At 36.5% G+C, this 22,501-nt stretch overlaps 1 protein-coding gene and 1 long non-coding RNA gene across 2 annotated transcripts in view; one reads left to right on the top strand and one right to left on the bottom strand.

Moving 5' to 3' along the window:
• Nucleotides 1-12,973: 12,973 nt before the first annotated feature.
• Kcnn2 (potassium calcium-activated channel subfamily N member 2) overlaps nucleotides 12,974-22,501 on the bottom strand; it is a 135,686-nt gene continuing 126,158 nt past the window's right edge. The window contains exons 8-9 of the mRNA XM_010614158.3: nucleotides 16,923-16,992; nucleotides 12,974-14,766 (exon numbers count right to left, since the gene is read on the bottom strand). Coding sequence (XP_010612460.1) covers nucleotides 14,479-14,766; nucleotides 16,923-16,992 — 358 coding nt within the window. The 3' untranslated portion in view covers nucleotides 12,974-14,478. The remainder of the gene's footprint in view (nucleotides 14,767-16,922; nucleotides 16,993-22,501) is intronic.
• Nucleotides 20,061-22,341, top strand: LOC117285378. Its single transcript, XR_004516422.1, has 3 exons — nucleotides 20,061-20,607; nucleotides 21,193-21,325; nucleotides 22,291-22,341. It is a non-coding gene; the product is annotated as an uncharacterized LOC117285378 (long non-coding RNA).

The following is a 22,501-nucleotide window of genomic DNA, read 5'->3' as shown; positions in this document are numbered from 1 at the left end:
TAAGGTAAAGACTTAGGGACAGATTGTATGGATATTTACCAGAGAGAGAGAGAGAGAGAGAGAGAGAGAGAGAGAGAGAAGGAAACTATATTTGATTTTTCCTTCTTTCCACTTTAAAGTATTTGTTCATCCTTTCAGTTCCTTTTATTCTACCCTTGGGTTCAGTCATAGTTTGCCTCAGTAATCCTGCTCTTAAAATTCCCATTGGTGGGATTTGTTACTGCACTTTATAAAAACTTGTTAAGTGAGTAAGCCCAAGAGACGTGACTCTGAGATTCACGCACCGGCTGAGAGCACTGCTTCGTCTTGTACAGAGTGTTGAGAGTACTTTACAGAGGCCTGAACAAATTGTAAGAAGTTGGAAGTACTGACCTGTTACTTCATATTGTTTGGATATGAAACAACTATCAGTAGAAAAACACTTTAATTTGGTTCAATTGTCTTAGTATCAGTGGTTCTACTTAGCTATCTCTGCCAAGTTCCCAACATGGAGAGGTGTCCTGATGTTTTCCTTTCCTCTCTTAATAAGAGTCCTGGTAGGAACATTTGTTGGTGTAGAGAAACAGATCTTCTGGGAGCCATAGATACAGACTGTTTCACTTGTTAACAGAGTTTGTGGGTTGTCTTTATCCTAAGAGAGAAAACATTATTATTTATCTATTTCTTCAGGCTTACAGAATTTTGAGAATTTATCAGGCCAAATATCTGCATTGTAAGTTTCAATAGATTAGTCCAAATTGGTCCAAATTCTTATTTCTGTCTTATTGTGCATTTCCCTGATTATCAGAAGCATTGATATCCTTCTTGATTTTATTGCCTCTTCATATTACCTGTTTTGTGAGTTGTTTGTAGAAAGCTTTTGTTTTTCTCTACCATATTTTTGCTTTTACTTATAGGCACATATATATTTGTGTATGTGTGTGTGTGTGTGTGTGTATTATATATACTATTTCTGTATGTATATACAGAAACAATGTATAAAGACAGATTCTTCTATTTTATATATATATATGAATATACATATTTTGAATACAATATGTCTTTTCTGTCACAAAGTATTATATTTTTCTTCTGTCCTTTTATTTCATACTTTATATCAGAAAGTTTCTAATTTTGTGAAAAGCAAATGTTTGTCTTTTCCTTTGTGACTTGCTTTTTCTGTTTTTGTAAAAAGAGCTCACAAGCTTCAAAGTCACACATATACACACACACACACACACACACAGCGGGTTCTAAATTGTGTTTGTGTGTGTGTAATGCTTGGCTCTTAATCTGCCAAAGGTATAAGAGTAACTGTGAATTTTAAGTGTGCAGTTGCCCTGGTCAGGGCTCTGCCACAGTCCTGGATGGTGATGATGGCACTGCACACCTTTGTTCTCTCATTAATAAGAGTGTATCAAGTGTTTCCCTACTACTTAGTATCTAGTAGGTATGCTCTATCAAATAAGTTTATGTTACTGGTTTACTATGACTTTTTCACAAATGGGCATTAGATTTTTTAAATATAGTTTAATGTTAGTTTACTTTATTAGTACATGTATGTTGTACATAATGCTTACATTTCTTGTTAGGAGTTGGTACCTGTACATAACATATCCTGATTTTTTCCATTAAGTTTATTAGTATATTTAAAGCAAATAATACAGTTACATTGATCATTAGGATCTTGTACCTTTACATGATGTATCTTAGCTCTTGTTTTTTCCCCATACCCCTGCGCTTCCTTCACCCCCTTCACCCTTCCCTATTTACAGACTTTGTTTCCATTTTTTTCACATTTTTTTCTTTTCCCTTATTTCCTTTCCCCTTGCCTTCCCATTTCCCCGTTAGCCATTTCTTCCTATTTCACCCTTTCAATTTTACCATCTGAACCTTATTTATACTTTTAATTTATCACACCAGAGAAATTATTCAGTATTTACTCAAATGTGCTGTATTTATTTCACTTAAGAGTAAGGCCTCAATATACATCCATTTTCTGTGAATGACTCTAGTTTCTCATGCTTTATGGCTGAGCAGGATGCCATTTTATAGAAAAACCACATCTTCTTATCCAGTCTCCAACTGATGGGCAGTTGGGCTATTTCCAAGTTTTAGCTGTTACGAACTGTACCACTATAAACATGGGTGCTATATCACTTTGGTATGATTCTTTTAATTCTATTGAAAAGATACCCCGCAGAGGGATAGCTGGGTCAAATGGAACCTCTAGTCCTAGTTCTTTGAGATATCTCCATATTGATTTCCACAGTGGTTGAACTAGTCTGCACTCCCACCAACAATGGATAAGGGTTCCTTTCTCCCCACAATCCCTCCAACATTTGTAATTGTGTGATTTCTTGAGAGCAGCCATTCTTTCTGGGGTAAGGTGGAATCTCAGTGTTGTTTTCATCTACATCTCTTGACCAATGATGTTGAACATTTTTTCACATATTTATTTGCTACTTTTACTTCTTTGAGAAATATCTGTTCATTTCAGAAGCCCATTTTTGAATCAGGTCTTTGTATTTTGGGGGTCTGATTTTTTAGTTCTTTATATATTCTAGATAGTAGTCTTTTGTCTGAGGAGTAGCTGGTAAAATTTTTTCCCACATTGTAGGTTGTCTCTTAGCTCTGTTGTTCTCTTGCACTACAAAAACTTTTTAATAACAATGAGATCCCATTTGTTCATTCTTTATGCAAGTTCTCATGCTGCTGAGAATTTGTTCATAAAGTCTTCTCCTATGCCAATGTCTTTGAGAGTTCTACCTAATTTACATTCCAATAAGTTTAGTGTTTCTGCTTTGATATTTAATCTTTAATCCACTTGGAATTTAATTTAGTGCATGGTGAAAGATAGGGATTTCACTTTAATTTTTGGCAAGTTGAAAGCCAATTTTTCCAACACCATTTATTAAAGAGGCTATCTTTCCTCCTGTGAGGATGATTGGCTCCTTTGTAAAGGAGGAGGTAGCTGAATATGTTGTGTTGCTTCTGCATCTTCTAATCTATTCTATTGATCCTTGGGTCTGTTTCTTTGCTGGTACCATGCTGTTTTTATCACAGTGGCTTTGTAGTGCAGCTTCAAGTTGGGAGTTGTGATACCTGCTGCCATGTCTCTGTTGCCTAGAATGGTTTTTGCTATTCTAGTTCTCTTCTGGTTCCAAATGAATTTTTGGATTATTTTCTCATGTTCTGTGAAATATGCTGTTGGGATTTCAATAGGGATTGCATTGAATCTGTATAGAAGTTTTGGAAATATAGCCATTTTCACTATGTTGGTTCTTCCTACCCAGGAGAAAGGGATGTCTTTCCATCTTCTTATATTTTCTTCTGTCTCTTTTATCAGAATGCTATAATTTTCAGTGTAGAGGTCTTTTGTCTCTTTCATTTGAATGATTCCTAGATAGTTCATTTTTTGGATGTTATTGTTTAAGGAACTGTTTCCCTAATTTCTCTCTCAGTGGGTCTATTTTTTGTGTCCAAGAAGGGTATTCTTTGAGTGTTGACTTTGTATCCAGCTATACTACTGAATCTGTCAAATAAATCTAGCAGTCTTTTGGCAGAGTTTTTTGGGTCTTCTATGTAGAGTATGATGTCATCAAAATATAATGACAGTTTAACTTCTTCCTTTTCTTTCTTTATTCCTTTTATTTCTTTCTCTTGTCTCATTGCTGTGGCTAACATTTCCATAACTATATTGAAGAGGAGTGGTGATAGTGGGCATCCTTGTCTTGTTTCTGATTTTAAGGTGAAGGTTTTCAGTTTTTGGCCATTTAGAATGATATTAGCAGTTGGTTTTTCATAGACAACCTTTATCAGAATGAGATAAAGACCATCTATTCCAATTTTCTGTAGGGTTTTTATCATGAATGGGTGTTGAATTTTAACAAATGCTTTTTCTTTATCTATTGAGATGATCTTATGGTTTTTGTCCTTGACTCTTTTACATAGTATTTTACATTTATTGATTTATGTATGTTGAACCATCATTGCATCTCTAGAATAAATCTGACTTGGTCAGGTGTATGATCTTCTTGATGACCCTCTGTATTCTGTTTGCCAGTATCTTTTTTTTTATATCATATAATTTTTTTCTCATTGAGTTTATTTGTACATTTTAGGTATACAGTACAGTTACATTCATCATTGGAATCTTCTACCTTTACACGACAGGTCTTGGTTCTCATTTTCCCCCTTATCCCCTCCCTCCCTTCACCCCCTCCTCCCTTCCCTATTTACAGACACTTTATTTCCATTTTTTAATTTTCTCATGTTTATTTTCTTTTCCCTCATTACCTTTCCCCCATTTCCCCTACACATTTAGCTCCTTTCTTCCTATTTCACATTGTCCATTATATCATTAGAGTCTTATGTACCATTATAGTTTTTCACACCAGAGAAACTATGTGGTATTTATACATGTATGACTTATTTATTTCACTTTTTGCCAGTATCGTACTAAGGATTTTTGCATCTGTGTTCATTAGGGAGATTGGCTTGTAGTTTTTTTTTTTTTTTTTTTTTTTTTTGGGGTTTCGTCTTGGTTTTGGAATCAAAGTAATACTTGCTTCCAGGAATGAATTTGGAAGTATTGTTTCCCTTTCAATTTCATTGAAGAGTTTAAAGAGTAATGGAGATATTCCTTCTCTAAATGTCTTGTAGAATTCAGCAGTGAAGCCATCAGGACCTGGGCTTTTCTTTGTTGATAATGTTTTAATTACATTTTCAATTTCACTGAATGTAATTGGGGTTTTTAAGCTTTTTATACCTTCTTCATTCAACTTTGGAAGTTCATATGTATCTAGAAATCTGTCCATTTCTTCTGTATTTTCCATTTTATTAGAGTACAGGTTTTCAAAGTAAGTATTAATGATCCTCTGGATTTCTGCTGGATCTGTTGTGACTTCACCTTTTTCATTCCTAATTACATGATTATTTCCTTTTTTTAATAAGAATGGCTAAGGGTTTATCATTTTTATTTATTCTTTCAAAAAACAACTTTTCTATTCATCAATTTTTTTTGTATGTTAGTCTCCACTGCATTAATTTCTGCTCTGATCATTATAATTTCCTTCCTTGTATGAGCTTTTGGTTTGTCTTTAACTTCTTTTTCTAGAAGTTAAGCATTAGGTTGTTTACTTAAGCTTGCTCTTTTTTCCTAGTATGGGCATTTACTGCTATGGACTTTCCACATAGAATTGCTTTTGTTGTTTCCCATAGATTCCTGTAGGTTGTATTGACATTATTATTTAATTGTAGAAACTATCTAATTTCTTCTTTAATTTCCTCTGTTACCCAATGATTGTTCAGCAGGGTATTATTTAATTTACATGTGTTTTTGAAGCTCTTGAAGTTTCTCAGTCTACTGATCTCCAGTTTAATTGCACTATGGTCTGATAATATACATGGGATAACTTCAATTCCTTTGGATTTATTTAAGCATGTTCTATGAAGTAGCATGTGGTCTATTTTGGAGAATGACCCATGTGCAGCGCAAAGAATATATACTCTGGATTTGTATGGTGGAACACTCTGTAGACATCTACTAAGTCCATTTGTTCTATGACTTGGTTCAGTTCTTTTATTTCATTGTTGATTTTTTTTGTCTAGATGGTCTATTTGTGTCTGTGGAATATTGAGGACCCCCACTACAATTGTATTAGTGATTATTTCATTTTTCATATCTATTAATATTTGTTTTGTATAGTTGGGGGCATTAGTATTTGGTGCATATATATTTATGACTGTCATTTCTTCCTCTTGCATTGTTTCCTTTACAAGGATGTAGTGGCCTTCTTTGTCTGTCATAATTAGTTTAAGTTTGAAATCTATTCTGACTGCAAATAAGATAGCTACCCCCACTTTTTTCTGGGTGCCTGTCACATGGATAACTGTTTTCCATATTTTTACTTTCAGTCTATGAATTTCTTTGTGAATTAAGTGGGTTTCTTGTATATAGCATATTGTTGGATTTAGCTTCTTAATCCATTCTGCCAGCCTATTTTTTTTTTGATTGGTGAATTGAGTACATTAACATTGATGGTTATAACTGTTATTTATTAACTTTTCATTGTCATGTTATTTTCCTGTTGTTGGTTCTTTTATTATTTATTTTTCCCTGTCTCTCTTTAATTTCTTGCCTTGCCTGGTATATGTGCTCTGTGGCCCTTATGGAGTTGTGGTTTTCATTTTCTTTTTCCAGGATATTGTTTAGAAGTGTTTGGAGTGCCAGTTTGGTGTTCATGAAATGTCTCAGGTGTTCTTTGTTGTGGAAGTATCCTATTTCCCTATCAATTTTGAAAGACGGTTTTGCAGGATATATCAGTCTAGGTTGGAAGTTGTTTTCTTTTAGGACTTAAAATACTTCACTCCAGGCTCTCCTTGACTTGAAGGCTTGTGTTGAAAAGTCTTACGTGATACTGATGGGCTTTTCTTCATATGTGATTTGCTTTTCTTTAGCTACTTGTAGTATTTTGTTCTTTTTGGGGGGTTTCCACAATCTTGATTATTATATGTCTAGGTGTAGTTTGTTTTTCTTAATCATGGCTATTTGGAGTCCTATATGCCTCACTTATCTGTATGTCAAATTCTTCCCCTCTGTTTGGGAAGTTTTCTGTCATTAATTCTGTAAACAGTTTTTTTTTTCATGTTATTTTCACTTTCTCCTGCTACTTCATGGATTCCTATCAGTCTTATATTATTTTTCTTTTCATCATCTAAGAGTTGTTCGATTGATTTCTCATTATCCCTTATTGTTTTTAAGAGATCTGTCTTTTCATGGTCACTGACTGCAATCCTATATTCTATACCTGAAATTCTATCTTCACATTTATTCATCTTGCTTTGAATGCTTTCTATAGAGTTTTTAATCTCCTGGATATCTTTTTTAATCTGTTTCATGGATTCCATTTCTTTCCTATGTTGGGCATTCAAAGTTTCCATTTCTTTCCTATGCTGGGCATTTATGGTTTGCATCATGGTCCTGAGCTCCTCTATTTTTTTTTTAAATCTGTTTCTGTTCTAGAATCTCTAATCATGTCTTTCATTCTTCTTACCATCTCTCTGGTTATCTGGGAAATTATTTCTGTTTTGAATTTTTCTAGAACCTCATTTGTCTGTTTTTACTTCCTGTGCTATTGGTGCAGGGTGTCCAGATGGTTGATGGTCAGGCTTTTCCATCTCATTTCTCCAGAGCTTACCTTTGGTGAGGTGAAAGTCTGTGACTGTGTCTTGTTTAAATATCTTCTTATTTCTATTTTTGTTGTTGGTCCTGTCCATGGTTTAATTCCTGGGTTAATACTTCAAGCTTCCCTATATAGCTGGCATTTAGGTTTTGAGTCTCTGATATCTCTGAGGCAATCTCATTTTCATTATACCAGGGAGGACAACAAGTATGGTGGCTTGATGTGCCTTTATCAAATATTTTCTTCACTTTTCCAGTAGCTTCAATTTGCATCTAGGAGCCTCAGAGAGGCCCTCTTTCTCTTGTTTGCAGGGGGCGGGGGACACAAACAGTGCTGTGTTGGCACCCACATGGCTGGGCTTCTCTGGCATGCTGGGCTGAAAGGGCAGGCCAGAGGTTCAGGAGCTGCTACTGGTCTCCTCTGCTGCACTGGGTCAAAGGGGAGGGTCTACCAGAGATTTGCAAACTGCTGCCTGTCTCCTCTGATGCATTGGATCAAAAGAGCACGCCCTATCCTGATTATTTTGTCATCCTCTTTCCCTCCCTTCCCTTGCCCTCCCTCCATCTCTTGATTCTCTTTCCCTTTGTGAAAGATCTATCTCCCTACTTCCTGTTGTCTGTTCTCTATTTTTACTTGAGGTTTTTCATACAGGAGAAACTGTACTTATTTAAGCTTGTGTGTCTAATTTATCTCATATAACATTATGGTTTCAAGTTACATCCTTTTTCTAAAAATGATTCAAATTTATCTGATCTTTTATAGCCAATGGTGCTTGTTTTATGAAGTTGAGTGAACCATTGTTCAATGCATATATGTTAATAAGTTTACCTCTTTTCATTTCATTGTTCTTTTAACCAGTATGTAGTGGCCTTCTTTATCTCTTTTGATCAATTTTGGTTTGAAGTCTACTCTTTTGAATATCAGATAACTATACCTGCTTTTCCTGGATTCTTGTATTATGATATATTGTATTCAATCCTTTGATTTCTAGTCTACAAGTTTTTTGGGTTAAATGTGTTTCTTGTATACAGTGTACTCTTGAATTATGTTTCTTGATTCATTCTGCTAGCTCATGTCTTTTGATTGGGGAATTGGTGCCCGCCCCCCTGTACTGGAGATCAAACTCAGGGCCTTGTGCTTGTGAGTCAGGTGTGGTGCCACTGAGCTAAATGCCCAGTTGATTGGGGAATTGAGAGCATTCATGTAGAGGTATTACTGATAGGTATTGACTTATTCCTGCTATTACCTTATCTTCCTGCTGATGATTGTATTTGTTTGCCTTTACTTAACTGCTCACACTACATGATATGTCCATTCTAATATATCTCTCATCATTGTTGACTTCATTGCCTGTTTCTAGGCTATCCTTGAGAAATTTTTGGAATGCTGGTTAGTGGTCATGAATTCCTTTAGGTGATCTTTATCCTGAAAGTGTCCTATTTCTCCATCAATTTTGAAAGATAGTTTTGTAGGATATGTCAGCCTGGGTTGGAAATTGTTTTCTTTCAGGGCTTCAAGGATTTAATTCTAAGATTTCCTGGCCTTTATGGTTTGTGTTGGGAAGTCTGCTGTTACTGTAATGGGTTTTGCTTTTTAAGTAATGCATTAGATTCTTTTCTTGCGTTGGACTTCTGAGATTATTTTGACTGTGATGTGTTATAGAGAGGTTCTGTTCTCATTGTGGCTATTTGGAGTTCTATATCCTTCACTTATCTGTACATTGAATTCTTTTAATTTATTTGGAAAGTTCTTGGATATTATTTTCAGTGAATAGTTTTTGTTTTTTTGGGGGGGATTTGTTTTGGTTTTTGGTTTTTGGTTTTTGGGTTTTTTTATACCGGGATCAAACTTGAGCCCTTGCACTTGCAAGGCAGGCAGAGAGTAACCAGGTTTTTTTATACCATTTGTGCTACTTCTGATTTTTCACTAATTCCAATTGATTTTAAATTTCTTTGTGATTTGGTTATGATTTAGGGTCATGTTTCCAGAAAGATAAGTCAGTTAACTGTGCTATTTTAATGTCCAACAAGAGCTTATCCAAGTTACAAATTACCTATTCCCTTCAGTGCATCTGCTTGGAGAGCTGTTAGTATTATTAGGTCTTTTATGGCATTTCTATTTCTTTTTTGGCTGTTTTTGCATTCATACTTCTACCAGCTCTTTAGCAAGTTTTAGAAACATGCATTTTTATTAAAGGAACTCTGTTCATTTGTGGCCTATTTGTCTCCAAAGACAATTATGTCCTTGTTTTATGTTTTACTTATTTCTGGGAGTTTTGATTACATGTTTTGCTATTTAGTGCATATGATGTGTAGTGTGAACAATTTGTGCAGCTTTCTTTTGTGCTGCACAGCCACATTGTTCCCTCTAGCACACACACATGCACTTTCTCTTTGAGCTAAATTAATTAGAAGTCCTCAAATATTTTCATTTATTTTTTACCTTAGCACAGGGTACTGGTTTTTCAATGCCTTCAAATATTTTTTAAGTTATAATATTAACTGACAGGAAATAGTATTTTATTTCTAGGCTTATGGGGAGGAAGAAACCTGGATAGGAGACCCAAAAAAATTGATGTTTGAATTTCTGAGAAAGGAATTTACCGCCTGTGTTGAATACACTCAAGAAATAACTTCATACTCATTTCAGTATCCTTAACTGTGAAATGGATATAAACAGGGTTGTTTAGACAGGGAAAGGATTAAATAAAATGTGTTTCCAACAGATCTGCGTTACAGTCTTCAGGTGCATTCCTGAGAAGAAACAAGGGAGGCAGCTTTCCAAGTGAGAAAACTGGGGAGAAGATGCCCCTACGCTGAGCTTTCTCCACACACATCCTGCTGACCACTACATCCTTTATACTCAGCTTTTCTTTTTCTTTTTAAAATTAATTTTATTGGTATAGTTTAAATATACATAATGATCACATTCATCAAAGGGAGTTTGTACCCATACATGATATAGCTTGATCCCGTTTTTATGCTCAGCATTTCACTGGACCTTACAATGAGCAAAACATTTACTACCTTAGGCCTGATACTGCCACAAAGCAGCCTCAGTAATTTCCAATCACTGGGGTAGTATTTCCTGTTTCCACACACACACACTATCATCTGGGGAGCACAGACATTGGACAGAGGCAGTCAAAACTGGAGAAAAGAGCATGCTGGGTAGGAGTCTAAATATTTTTGTAAATTGAAATAGAAAATGTCTGTAAAACTATAATCTGTGTTTTCTATTTGGAAGTTCACTGACTCAGGACATATTTAACTGGGATAGTAGAAAATATGGGTAGCAGGCCACCACCAACACCCATACTCTAACAAACTGAAAAATACCACACCCTTGAAGAACTGGGCAGCAGAGATAGTGGGGTGGAGAGAAGTTCCTCATCTCCTCATTCCGAAGTGCCCCAGTCTTGTAACACCTGCTAGAATTTTATTTGTCAAACCACCACTTCAATGCTTTCTTTTAGGTGCATTCATCCATTCCTGACAATTGAATTAAAGCACTAATCACATCAGGGCATCCTATACCAACTTAAAGAAATCAGTGAAGGCCAGGACCTACAGACATGGATTTGGAAAAGAGATTAATTCCTTTGGTCCAACTCTTAGATAACCTTTCCAGTGTTGCTCTGACCTCCACATTTCTAAATTATATTTATAAGCAGATTGGAGTATTTCAGAATCACAAAGACAAAACAACAAAACCTTTTGATATGCAAATTAAACTAAAAACAGTGATAGGAGCAGGATGAATGAGCTCATCTGGAGTCCAGTAACTTATTTTGAGAATAAAATAGACAGGTGAGGGAGGAATTTATAATTTCTATTCCCAGGTGTTAAAGTTTTAAGAGGGTAGGTGGATAATGGAGGTGTTTAATGTTTGCTGCCTTATGCTGAAAATAGTAATAAAAATACCATCATTTGATGAGGTAGATGCCAGGCTGTGCAGAGCACAGCTGATATCTGTGTCCTTTAATATTTATTTTAGAGATCAGGAGACTGGGATTAGGCTCGGAAAGACTAAGATTGTGCAAGTGAGTGGAGCTCAGCCCCAAACCATGCCTGTCTCTCCACTCCATCATGCTGCTTCTCAAGATGGGACAAAATTCAAATATAGGAGGGATGTCAAATTCTAACCCATCCTTGAGGTTCACAGTAACTCTAACCAATAGCATTTTCTTTCAATTACCATACTCTGCTGAGGAACTTAATGACTTCATTATTGCAGATACTTCAATGGACACTTTTGTTGGAAGGCAGTCACAAAGAAACAGAAGTTAGAAAGCACATGAAATTTTCATAACTTAATGTTTCCCATTTTTTTCAATCTTTGTTTCTTTAAGAGCATGAGGTCTTCTTTTGACTGACTGATCCTAGGCACAGTGCCCAAATAGGGAAATGAAAATTGAGAAAGGTGTTGCTATTCAATATAAATGATTTGTGAAAGTTAAATGGTTTCTACTGGCTATAGAGGATGGTACAAACAAATCAATTATTACTGGACATTTTGGAAAACCAAGTGCAAGTAAGAGAATGTTTCTATTATCAAAGGAGTCATCTAAGCAGCCCTGAGAGGATTCTGTCTAATGTTCCAAGCCACATGGGAGGAGACTTGGTAATACCATACTGTGTATAGTGGAGTTTATTCGGCAAACCACTTACCAGAAAAATCTATAATGGATGGGCCCCTGCTCCTCTCTCAAACTGTGCTGATCCAGCACAGCTCTAAAAAAGGACAGAAACAAAAGGTATAGTTACTAGTCATGTACTTTGAATAGGAAAACAGGAAAAGTAAGATTAATTTTGAAGGATAAAAGAACACTATCCTAATGAGCTATTTAAGAAGAGAAGAATAAATACTGTAGTGATAACCTTGCCACAATCCTAGGGAAGATGGCTGCAGTTGTGTTGGTCAGCTGATGGGGAGTTCACAAACAAGCAAAATTTTGCATAGTTTGTTTGCAAATGAAATTGTTTGAGAGCAGAAGTGTTCATGAACTAAGGTAACAATGTATAATGTAATGAAATCTCAGTTTTCCTTTCTTTCTCAACAAGGGGATACAAAAAGAATTTAAGGGGCCAGGGATTTAGCTCAGCGGTTTGGTGGCCTGCCTTGCAAGCACAAGGACCTGAGTTCAATCCCTGGTACCAAAAAAAAAAAAAAGAGAGAGAATTTAAAATGTGTTCTGTGTACCTATGTGTACCTATTCCACATGATTGATGTAATCAATATGTGCTGAAAAATATACTAATAAAAATAAACATTTTAAAAATATATGAAAGAGGAACTATACATTTTTCTCTAGGCTCTTAGTGTTCTGGGAAAACAGTGCTAATTGATCAGTAACATGATAATTAAGCTTAATTATCTCTCCTTTGCCTTTTAGTCATGAGAGGTAGAATTTACTACATTAATTAGAAGAAAAATTATTTTCAATATTTCTCTCCTTATATTGCTTACACCAAACATATCTACTATCTGCACAAGTCTTGTAGTGGAGTCAAAATATAAAAGAATATTTTAATTTCACCTAAGAAATAGAAATTCTGATGAAGTGGGATCTTGACATTCATTTAACCTAGCAATACATATCCATATATAGGCAATACTGAGATTGCTTTATTCATATGTTACTAGAAGACTTTCCAGGTCTTGTCTTCATCCAGCACAGATTGATCAATCAATTGATCAACTGATCTATCATCTATAATTTGTGAATAAGCATTATTTTCAGCCACACTTCATAGTTAAATTGCAAGCAACCCCAAAGCAATTGTACTTTGTATCCTTGATCTTAATAGGAAATGTTGATTTTTGTGTGCCTTAGGGAAGAATACTTGTGAAAGTTTTCTTCATTGAATGTGAAAGTAGAGCAAATATACCACTCTAGTTTGTGCTAAAGAAAGTATTTGATGCTAGCAACTTGCATTGTTTTAAAGTTCATGCCAAAGAACTTTATAAAGGAGGGCAGAAGCCTCTTAAACAGTATTCTGAACATGAACAAATACTTCTCAGGTTCAGAACAATGCAAACAGTTTGCTTTTGGGGCTAAGGACACTTGATGCTACCTGACCCCTCCCTGCAGATCAGATCTTGCTGCAGACTCTGGAAACACCTCCAGTGAAAGAATTCATGTGGCCATCACCTCAGTATGGTCTTTCCAAATCTAGTGGATTCTTATAATCAATCTTCAAAGAGGGGTTTGGAGTCCTAACTACCTTCACTCAAACCAAACATAAATGCCCATGAGACAAGCGTGAAAAAGTTGTGAAATTTGCCAAATGCCGTTTACTTGTATCAAAAATCTTAGTACAGAACACAAGCAGACCATATGCTAGGTAAAGTGTGGAGTTAGGCACATGTATGCTTATTATGCTGAGGTATACAAACATCTATGAATATGCACATGTATATCCCAAATATTACACAGCCTAAGCTCTCATAAGTGAATACATGGGAAGATTGAACACATGTTGCAATTTTACTTCTAAACAAGTGACTGACAGTGAGGTACCCTGGTACTTTCTTCATGTAGATTTGCTGGTAAACTAGGAATAGAGTAATTCTTTTTTATTTATTTTTTCATCTTTTGGTACCAGGGATCAGACTCGGGACCTTGTGCTTGTGAGGCAGTCAGTGGACCTAGAGCTAAATCCCTGACCGCAGAATAGAGTAATTCTTGAAAGCATCTGTGTCACTTGTTTAAGTTCTGATATACCTGATTTTGCACATCACTTGGAGACAAACTGAATTAAAATGGTGATATCCATAAATTCAAAGACAAAAGAAAGTGGGGCTGGGTCAGGAGATTGTGATGCTTATATATCATAATGAGGGAAAAATCTTCAATAGGGTTTGAAGGATAGTCTTCAAGTTAGCTCAACTTTCACAAATCAAAATGATCAGTGTGCATCCGATGGCTGTCATTTTACCCTGAAAAGAATATCAGAAGTGAAATTTTAGAAATGTCAAGTGACCAAACAAGTATGTGCAGAAATTAACTTTTTTATTATATATCATATAATGTAGTAGTAAAGTTTGTTTGAAGTGCATGAATAAAAAGTTAGTGAAATTACAGGAGGAACAATCTATATAGCAATAATAGGTGCATTCCCTGTGCATCTGAAAGAAAAAAAAAAGAGTTTTCACTCATTTTGGCCTAAAACTTAGTGTTCAGGTTCCCAGGATTCTGACATCAGAACCCGGGTAACGCTGATTAGAACCATAGGGGCTTTACAATAAAAGCTAAAATATTGACCATATGATGGCAAAAAGTCTTATTTTGTGGTTAACTTATTCTCTTCTAGCTACTCTCTGATGAAGTTGGTGGCGCTGTAGAGGAGGACCTCCGCCTCCTGGAGGAGGACCGGGACCGCTCAGCATTGCAGGTGACGTGCTCCTCGTAATTCTCCATCTGCGCTTCGATGAAATCTCTCTGCTGCTGTCTGATGGTCTGGCTTATGAGCCCAGGGAGGGCGTGAACGCTACCAATCAGTGTCTCTAATTTTGTTTCTAGGGTAACAATCCTCTTCTCGAAGTCTTCACTCCGTTCATTTAAGTCGGAAATCATGTCATACATGATGTTCTGGGTCTGGAAAACAGGAAACAGGAATTGAGAAAACATAAAAATAGAGAACAAAGAGGCCTACTTACAACCTCTTAAGAGCTTTACTACTGGTTTATTGGTGGTGATGCCCTGTGTAACAAAGGCATCAGCTAACTGAACAGTTCACCATACAAACCAAATTCAGTGACTATTCACCACCAGGATTTAGAAATGTAGGAGGTGAGGCATTAATTTAAGTTTCAGAAAATGTGGTGCAAGCATTACTAGTGATATCCTCAATGATGTTAGGTTGTGTAAAGATAAATGAAAATGTTTTAACATTTTTCTGTGTGTTGGTTAATGGTTGTTAGAAAAGTTAGCACATCAAATTCATTTTGCAACTTGTAATATTAGAGCAAGGGCAGTTGTAAAAAGCAAGCAAATTTAAGCAGCAATAAATGATACAGATTGTATTGGAATTTTAAGGAGCAATAAATGATACAGATCGTATTGAAATATAACAAAAATTGGGACTGGAATAGAAATGAAGATTAATTGATTTGATCAAGTAATTTAAAACAACATGTTCTTAACTATCTTGTATTGTTTTTGCTCCAAATTACATAGCTTTTCATTGGGTAAAATAGAAGCTTTACAGGCAAATTGTAAAATAAAGAAAAATGAATTCTGTGTAAGAATAAAAGTTGGAGGATATAATAAAGTCACTGGTCCACCTTGTTGGGATAGCTTACTCAGAACTACATGTTCTGAAATAGGAAAATACTTTTCGTGCCCTAAAACTGAGTGTCCTGATAACAGGGCATTCATAAGTATGACTCCTAATTATAGTTCCTGAAGTAGCGGAGATATAAAGACAGCGGATTCAGGGCTGATCAGCTCAGAGTTAGCATGGAAGATGGTGGTCCAGAATACAGGGATGTTTCACTTGTACAGCCTTTCTCAAGTCCCAGGCCTCTCTGTCTCAGCTTTCCTTCTCCATTCCTCCTTACGCTACATGCTTTCACCCTGCTTACCACCCTCTTAACAATGAGAAATGCACTGATTAAATGAGGGAGTTATTATTCAGAACAGGTGCTCTGTTTCAGATGGGCCACAGAGGTAGAGCATTAACCTTACTTTTACTATATACCCTTTAGAACATGTGACCAACATCCACGCAAATACTGAACCTGACAGCAGCTGGGCCTGTGATCATAATGAGCATGACAGTGAAGAAGAACTGGAAACAACATCTTGCCTCCCAGATGTACTGAGGAATGACGAGCCTGTGCCGAGAGCCATCTTAGTGGAGGCTATCTTTATATCTCCCACATGTGCTCTCGGGTGACTCATTAAATATGTTTATACAGTATGTTTTAGAGAGATACATAAAAATGAATATGACGGAGATGTTTTATTTAATGAGACTAGGCCCAAAGTATAATTTTCATAGATTGAAATTGAGGCTATAGGAAAGAAATAATTTGTCAAACAGGCTATATGGATCCACTGAGAGCCGCTTCTTTCAGAACATTGAGTTAAGAGGCTGCACACTTACATACACACTATTCTAGTAATTCTTTTAGAATTGGCTCAAGTGGATGAATACTTTGATCACAGATTAAGTATTATTATGTTGAAAATGGATTTCATTTGGGGAGGTACAACCAAAGATCAGATGAGTCTTTACAAACATGGCAGGAGAACTAAGAGACTATTAATGTACTTTTCAAAGCAGAGTATGACTGTTGAATAATGAAAGAACTAACCATAAAATGTTTAATTTTGGGGGGAAGGGAACAACCTTTATTTTAGGACTCAATTTCTAGGGTCTTTCAAGAAATTTCAATTTTATATCCTTCTGATTTTATTTATATATATATATATATATATATGATCCATTTAGCCTTGAACCTCACAGTCACATCGAAGAGGCAACTATGTTCTCAGAGATGAGACTTCAGAATCCCTAAGATCCTGTCTCAATTCACTTATGTTTTTTATGGCAATTCCAATTCACTGTAGATAGGGGAGCTCTGAGGATGGGAGAGGGACAGAATGATGTGTATGATGGAAGATGACTATCACTTTTAGGGTGGTTTTTTTGCTTGATAATTAAATTTGGTATGCGCTCTTCCTGAAGCATTATGAGTGGCGATCCTAACAGACATGGCCATAAGGGCCGGGCACCTCAGATTTACCTTTGCCAGATCCACCAAGGTATTTGCTTGGTCATTCAGTTTCCTCTGCTCCATTTTTACACTTCGTAATCTAAAAGACAGAATCTGAAGTCAAAAACGTGCTCTTCTTTCTTTGGCTACCTTAAACTTTCCAAAGAGCATGCACAAAATTGACAAGGGCAAATAACTGCATGGATAATGCCTTGAATATCAGGGGTAAATTCCATACTAATTATGTATCTGGTACGATGAGAAGCATGCTTCCCCAACACCACGAAAAAGAAAGGGGAGAGAGCAAGAGATGAGATGTCCTCAGGACAACTGTTTACCAGGTAAGTTGAATTTAAAAAGGCTCATAAGGACTTAACCATATGAGAAAAAGCCGAAACATTCTTTGAAAAGCTCCAGTATCATGACAAATAGACATAGGAAGAAATATGCAAAGCAAAAGGAATTTCATCGATGTTGGAGCAATGAGCACCTTCCTATGCCTACGTGACTAGATACAGGTATTAACCCTGTTTAGTCTGAAATGAATTGGGTTAGGTATTTGAACCTGATGAAAACACAGTGATAAGTGAGATTCTTGTTAACAAAAGCAAAACTTATTCAATCAGCAGCAAGATAACTCAAAGCACATACTTCTCTTATTCTTCATAGTATTTCACTTGACTTTTATATTGTCATTGAATTTGAAAGGAGGCCAGACTATTTCTTTGGGAGAATCTCTCAACTTTTATGGCAGATAAAAGTTGGAAGACAACTAAAGTATTTGATGGATAGACTATCTATATGTCAGGTTACTTTTAGCTACTTTAAATATCATTTATATACCCGATTGACCACCAACAAGCTATAGTTTTAAAAAATCTTCTTGAATAAGAGCTTGGATTATTCTTTAACTTATTATTTCAATGAATATTTATTACTCAGTGCTTACTATGTTCAAGATCTTAAGATCTTTCCAGGAAGATGTGGTTTATCATTGTTTAAGCCAATAATTCAAAGCCTTGCTTCAAAAGAGAAATCAGTTCTTTCAAGTTATTTAATGAAAAAGGGAAGAAAAAAAATCCATTTTAACCTTATTTTGCCTTGATAAATCACTTTACAAAGTATTGTTTCAATTCTGGAGAGACTATCTTATTTTTCTATTTTAACTGTAAATAATTATGTACAAGGAATAAAAACTCACTGGGCAAGATTTTACTGCCAGGAAGATTTTTGTAACACATGTTCATGATGCTCAGTGATTTCATTCTGCAGCTAGGATTCCAATACGTTACCGAATCTGTTATGCAGCGAAGACGTAGTTCCTTCTGCCAGTATGGGTTTAACTGACACATACCTACCACACAATCTTTAACAAGCTAAAATAGTTTATAACTCATCCTTGTGATTATGTTTATTAGAGTACTTGGAACAAAGTTAACCAGCTCATTTTCATGCTACCATAGTGATGGAATAAGTTCTAGTCTAAAAACCATAAGCATGTGTTTAAAGCTATCGTATTGTTGAGGAATGTTTCTGTAGGCACTTACAAGGGTTCCAATGCTTGATGTGTACTTTTTAAAAGCAAACATCTGTGGTTTTTACAGAGAAGCATATAAGAGAAAGTGGTCATGTCGGGCGGAGGCTTCATTTTCACTGGCCCTCATTTGTTTTGCAGTTTCTACAGGTATGAAGTGAAGTGTGTGTCAGAGTGCTGCATCTGTACCAACAGAGGTATGAGAGGTGACTTTAAGTGACACTCAGGTAAGACTTAAATAATATCAAACAGAGAGACAGTTACTCTGAATTCTTCTCTAAGTCGTGATTTTTGCAAGAAAAATGCCTCAGGCTGGTCCTACCTTGTCTTTGTCTCCTGATAATACTATTTCCCCTTTTTAAAAAGAGTGGAGGGATCTCAGCTCAGAGATTTCTATAAGCTACAGCATTGTAGCTATGACTAGAATTCAGTACAAGTATTTCAACTGTCAGTTGACGATACCTTCATTTTCACTTTTCTTTGATATTAATGATGTTATTTTTCAAGCTAGGAATTTTTGTATAGGTGCTAAGGATCAAATCCAAGCCTTACACATATTAGGCAACTGCTGCACCACTGAATTGTAAACCCAGCCCTGTGACAGAAATTCGTATCAAGTCATTTTAGAAAAATTTAAGGAATAGCATAGTAAGAGAATGGCTAGAGTTTGGGGCTCTGGAGTGATGCCTCCAGCAATCTGTGCGTACAGAGCAAAACTTGAACTCTGCAAAGCAGGAGGAAAGGTGAATGGTAATTTCTTGTATGAAGTGGATACTTCATCTTAAAACAGTGGGGCCTACTTTACTTTTCCGGGATTACTAAATTATGTCTGACAGTAGAATTTTGCCCATTTTATTTTTTTACCAATGTGGAAAGCAGACATAGAGAAGCCTTGTTTGTTTGGAATTCCCTGTACTCCAATCATCTTTTCTGCTTATAATGTAAGGTGATCAGATAAAAACAGTCTGCTTAAACTGCAGCTGCCAGAATAAAAGGTAGCCTGCAGATGTGTAATACACTTTTTTCCCCCACAAAAAGAAGAATAAGAAACATATGTTGATTTCTTCCTTGTGAACTTCACTTATCACAGGAAAATATCATGATTTTGGATCACATTTCCATAGCAGCAGACTACTAAAATTCACAAATAAAGGATCCGCTGGGTACATGCAGCCAGTAGAAAATTCTGCAAATGTTGAAAGGAGCGGCTCACACAACTTACTTCCGAGCTCTATTTTCATTTTGTTGAAATAAAAAGACAAAACAAAAGAAAAGAAACTGTAAAATATTCTGGAACAAAATAACACAATGTGGTGTTCAGTTGGGCACAGGGGGCTCGATTCATTAGCTGGAAGATCCTTTTGGGATTCTGCACGATTTTGATATATTGGCCAAAGAGAAACAGTATTTACAATTTTCACCATCTTTCTTCATTGCTACTATGCTCGGCCCACCTGAAAGCACTTGGCTTCCTCTAGAACTAGATACAGTTTAGAAAGAATGTTCAAGTAAGCCATAGGAAACATTCTTGCCTGGTATATCCTCAAATGGAAAATGTTGTACACAATAGTATTACAGTGTTTTTTTGGCGGGAGTACATACTTTTCAATTTGAGATTATTAAGGAGCCCTCTGTTATATAAATTATGTACATTGCATTCCTTGGCTCTGAGACAAGTTCATGTTGACTGATGTGTCCACAGTTGGGACAGAAGAATGATCAACTTTAAAGTTAAAGCCGCTACCAGAAAAAGGGTTGAATGGCAGAGAAAGAGATCACTTCATGGCACTAAGTGACAATTCAAAAAGACTTATTATTGAAAAGAGGACATTGCCTGAAGAGTTCAGCACCTACCAGAGCCTAGAAAGCTCACATCCTGGGTAGAGAGGCCATAAAGTTTGGAAGAGAGAACGCGTTCAGCGAAAAGGGAGCAGACTGAAGGGCAGAGAGCTGCTAAGAAAGCTCTTAGGGCAGGTTAGAGACCAGGAGAGATCTGTGAACTGATTATAAATTTTTTCTTCAGCTACCAAGTCTGATTTCACCCAGTGCTGACAGATGAGGCTGAGTTCTCCCTGGATCTGAAAGAGCAGGAGGTGAAGGGCTTGGCCTGAGGAATCGAGCCCTGTGTGCTTCCCTCTATGACTCCACTCCCAAACTCCTACCGTCGAATTAAAATGCAAGGTAATTATGCATGATTCGATTATGTAACCAAACCCAGCCCATACAAGTTAACTTACTTAGCTTACTCATTATACTTTTTCACAAAGTATAAATGTTCCCACAGCAAAGGAAACCCAGTGACCACCAAACTAATGCACAAAACAATTCAGAGCATACAGGAGTTGCTTGAAGCTCATCTACTTTAGATGTGCACACTGCTAAGAAGAAACAGAATGAGAAATGTCTGACAGAAGCAGAAGAATCACAGAGGGCTTCCTCTACCCACAGGAGGGTTTCTACAGGGTAGATGCCTCCATGGCACACTAAAGATCCTATCAATGTGCCTTACAGGGCACATTTCCATGGGTCAGTTATTAAAATTAGCTTCCCTAAAGACTTTTTTCTACGGTAAACATTTTTCAAATTTACACAATACATATAAACATTCTCCCACTAGCATTTTTTGGTAATGTGAACGTACTCACAACTTGAAGTCTATGATGAGATAATAAATGTACACAATTTATACATGGCTATAGAGCTGTATTACAAAAACCGTCAGCATGTTTGGGAATGGCAAATCATATGTCACTCTACCTTTAACAGGTTACAGTGATAGAAAGCAAAGAAAATCCTGGAGGAAGGGGGATGTCTGGATGCAGGACACAGACCAACCATGTATGCTCACCGTCACAGTACCTCATGACTTCACCCTGGGGGACACATACTTATACCCAAGGTAAGTGTTCTTTTTCATGGACTCAGAATAGGCTGTACAAAGGTATTAAAAGTATAAAGAAACAATTTCTCTCTGGTATGCCATGGGTACCTCTAGTACCAATGCTGGGGTTGATTCATTGAATGTTCAAACATTTTCTGGCTTCAGGGGAGCTGTACTGGGGAGTCCCATGGGGAAGAAGCCTGTGTCTTAGTAAGGCAGGCAGGATTGAGGCACACGGAGGAGGGAACTCAGCAACTCTTTGGGGCTTACTCTCTGGATGTCTAGATTTCCAGAATCAAGGTGTCTAGGTAAGAGTTCTGGGGTGGGGTGGCCTGGGTTAGAAAGTCACTGAGCTCCAGGGAGCAAACTCTGTGAGCCAGATTTAACATACTGCTTTTCTCTGCACTTCTCTCTGACTTTATGAGTACTACCTTAAAATTCTAGCTATGTCTTTTCCTTATAAGGGGGGACAAGCATAATTGTATGTGTCTAGTCAAGTCACAGAGCTGAAGGAGATCTTGGAAAGTATATGTTGCCAATAAGGGAGCCATCAAGTGTAATCAGCCATGAGCAGTTACAAGAATCTGATCATCCACATATGTACCATTTCCCTTTAAATATCAAAATACATGAGCTTTATTTTCATTATGGAAGACAGCAATGTCCACAACAAATGCACGTAATTATAGGCATGTTCTACTTTATAGGAATACCAATTTAAGCAGGGCAGTTGGATGGACAGATGAAAGGGTACATAATAAAAGCTTAGTGATTCTTCCCAGAATGTTAGTGGTACAATCTTGCATAATCAAAAATAAAAATTCCAGCCTCACAGTTTTCTGGTCTGTTATACTAGTTGCACTGGAAAGACAAATATTATTCATATCTTAAAGGCAGTATTTACCCACCTTTCCATTATTACTCTGGTAGGTTCATAAGGAAAGCCACTTTTTCTGAGTCAGCATGTGCTCTTCCCCATACAGAAATGATATTAAGTTAAAGCGGGGCTGTATTACACCACATCTAACACCCACTTGAGTAATACTTACAGCAAAAGTGCTGCCAGTCTGGAGGAAAAGACCCTGTGTTTCCAAATCACTGACTCTTACAAGGTGAGAGATTTTTACCTTAAAAATCTATTATAGTTATATAAACAAAGAAAGGCATAAAGAACTTAAACTGAATAATGGTGAT

The sequence above is a fragment of the Fukomys damarensis genome, unplaced genomic scaffold, assembly GCF_012274545.1.
Source record: "Fukomys damarensis isolate Sample0158 unplaced genomic scaffold, DMR_v1.0_HiC HiC_scaffold_9, whole genome shotgun sequence".
NCBI lineage: Eukaryota > Metazoa > Chordata > Mammalia > Rodentia > Bathyergidae > Fukomys > Fukomys damarensis.
Note: the sequence above shows the minus strand (reverse complement) of the source record. Positions and strands in the feature narration are given on the sequence as shown.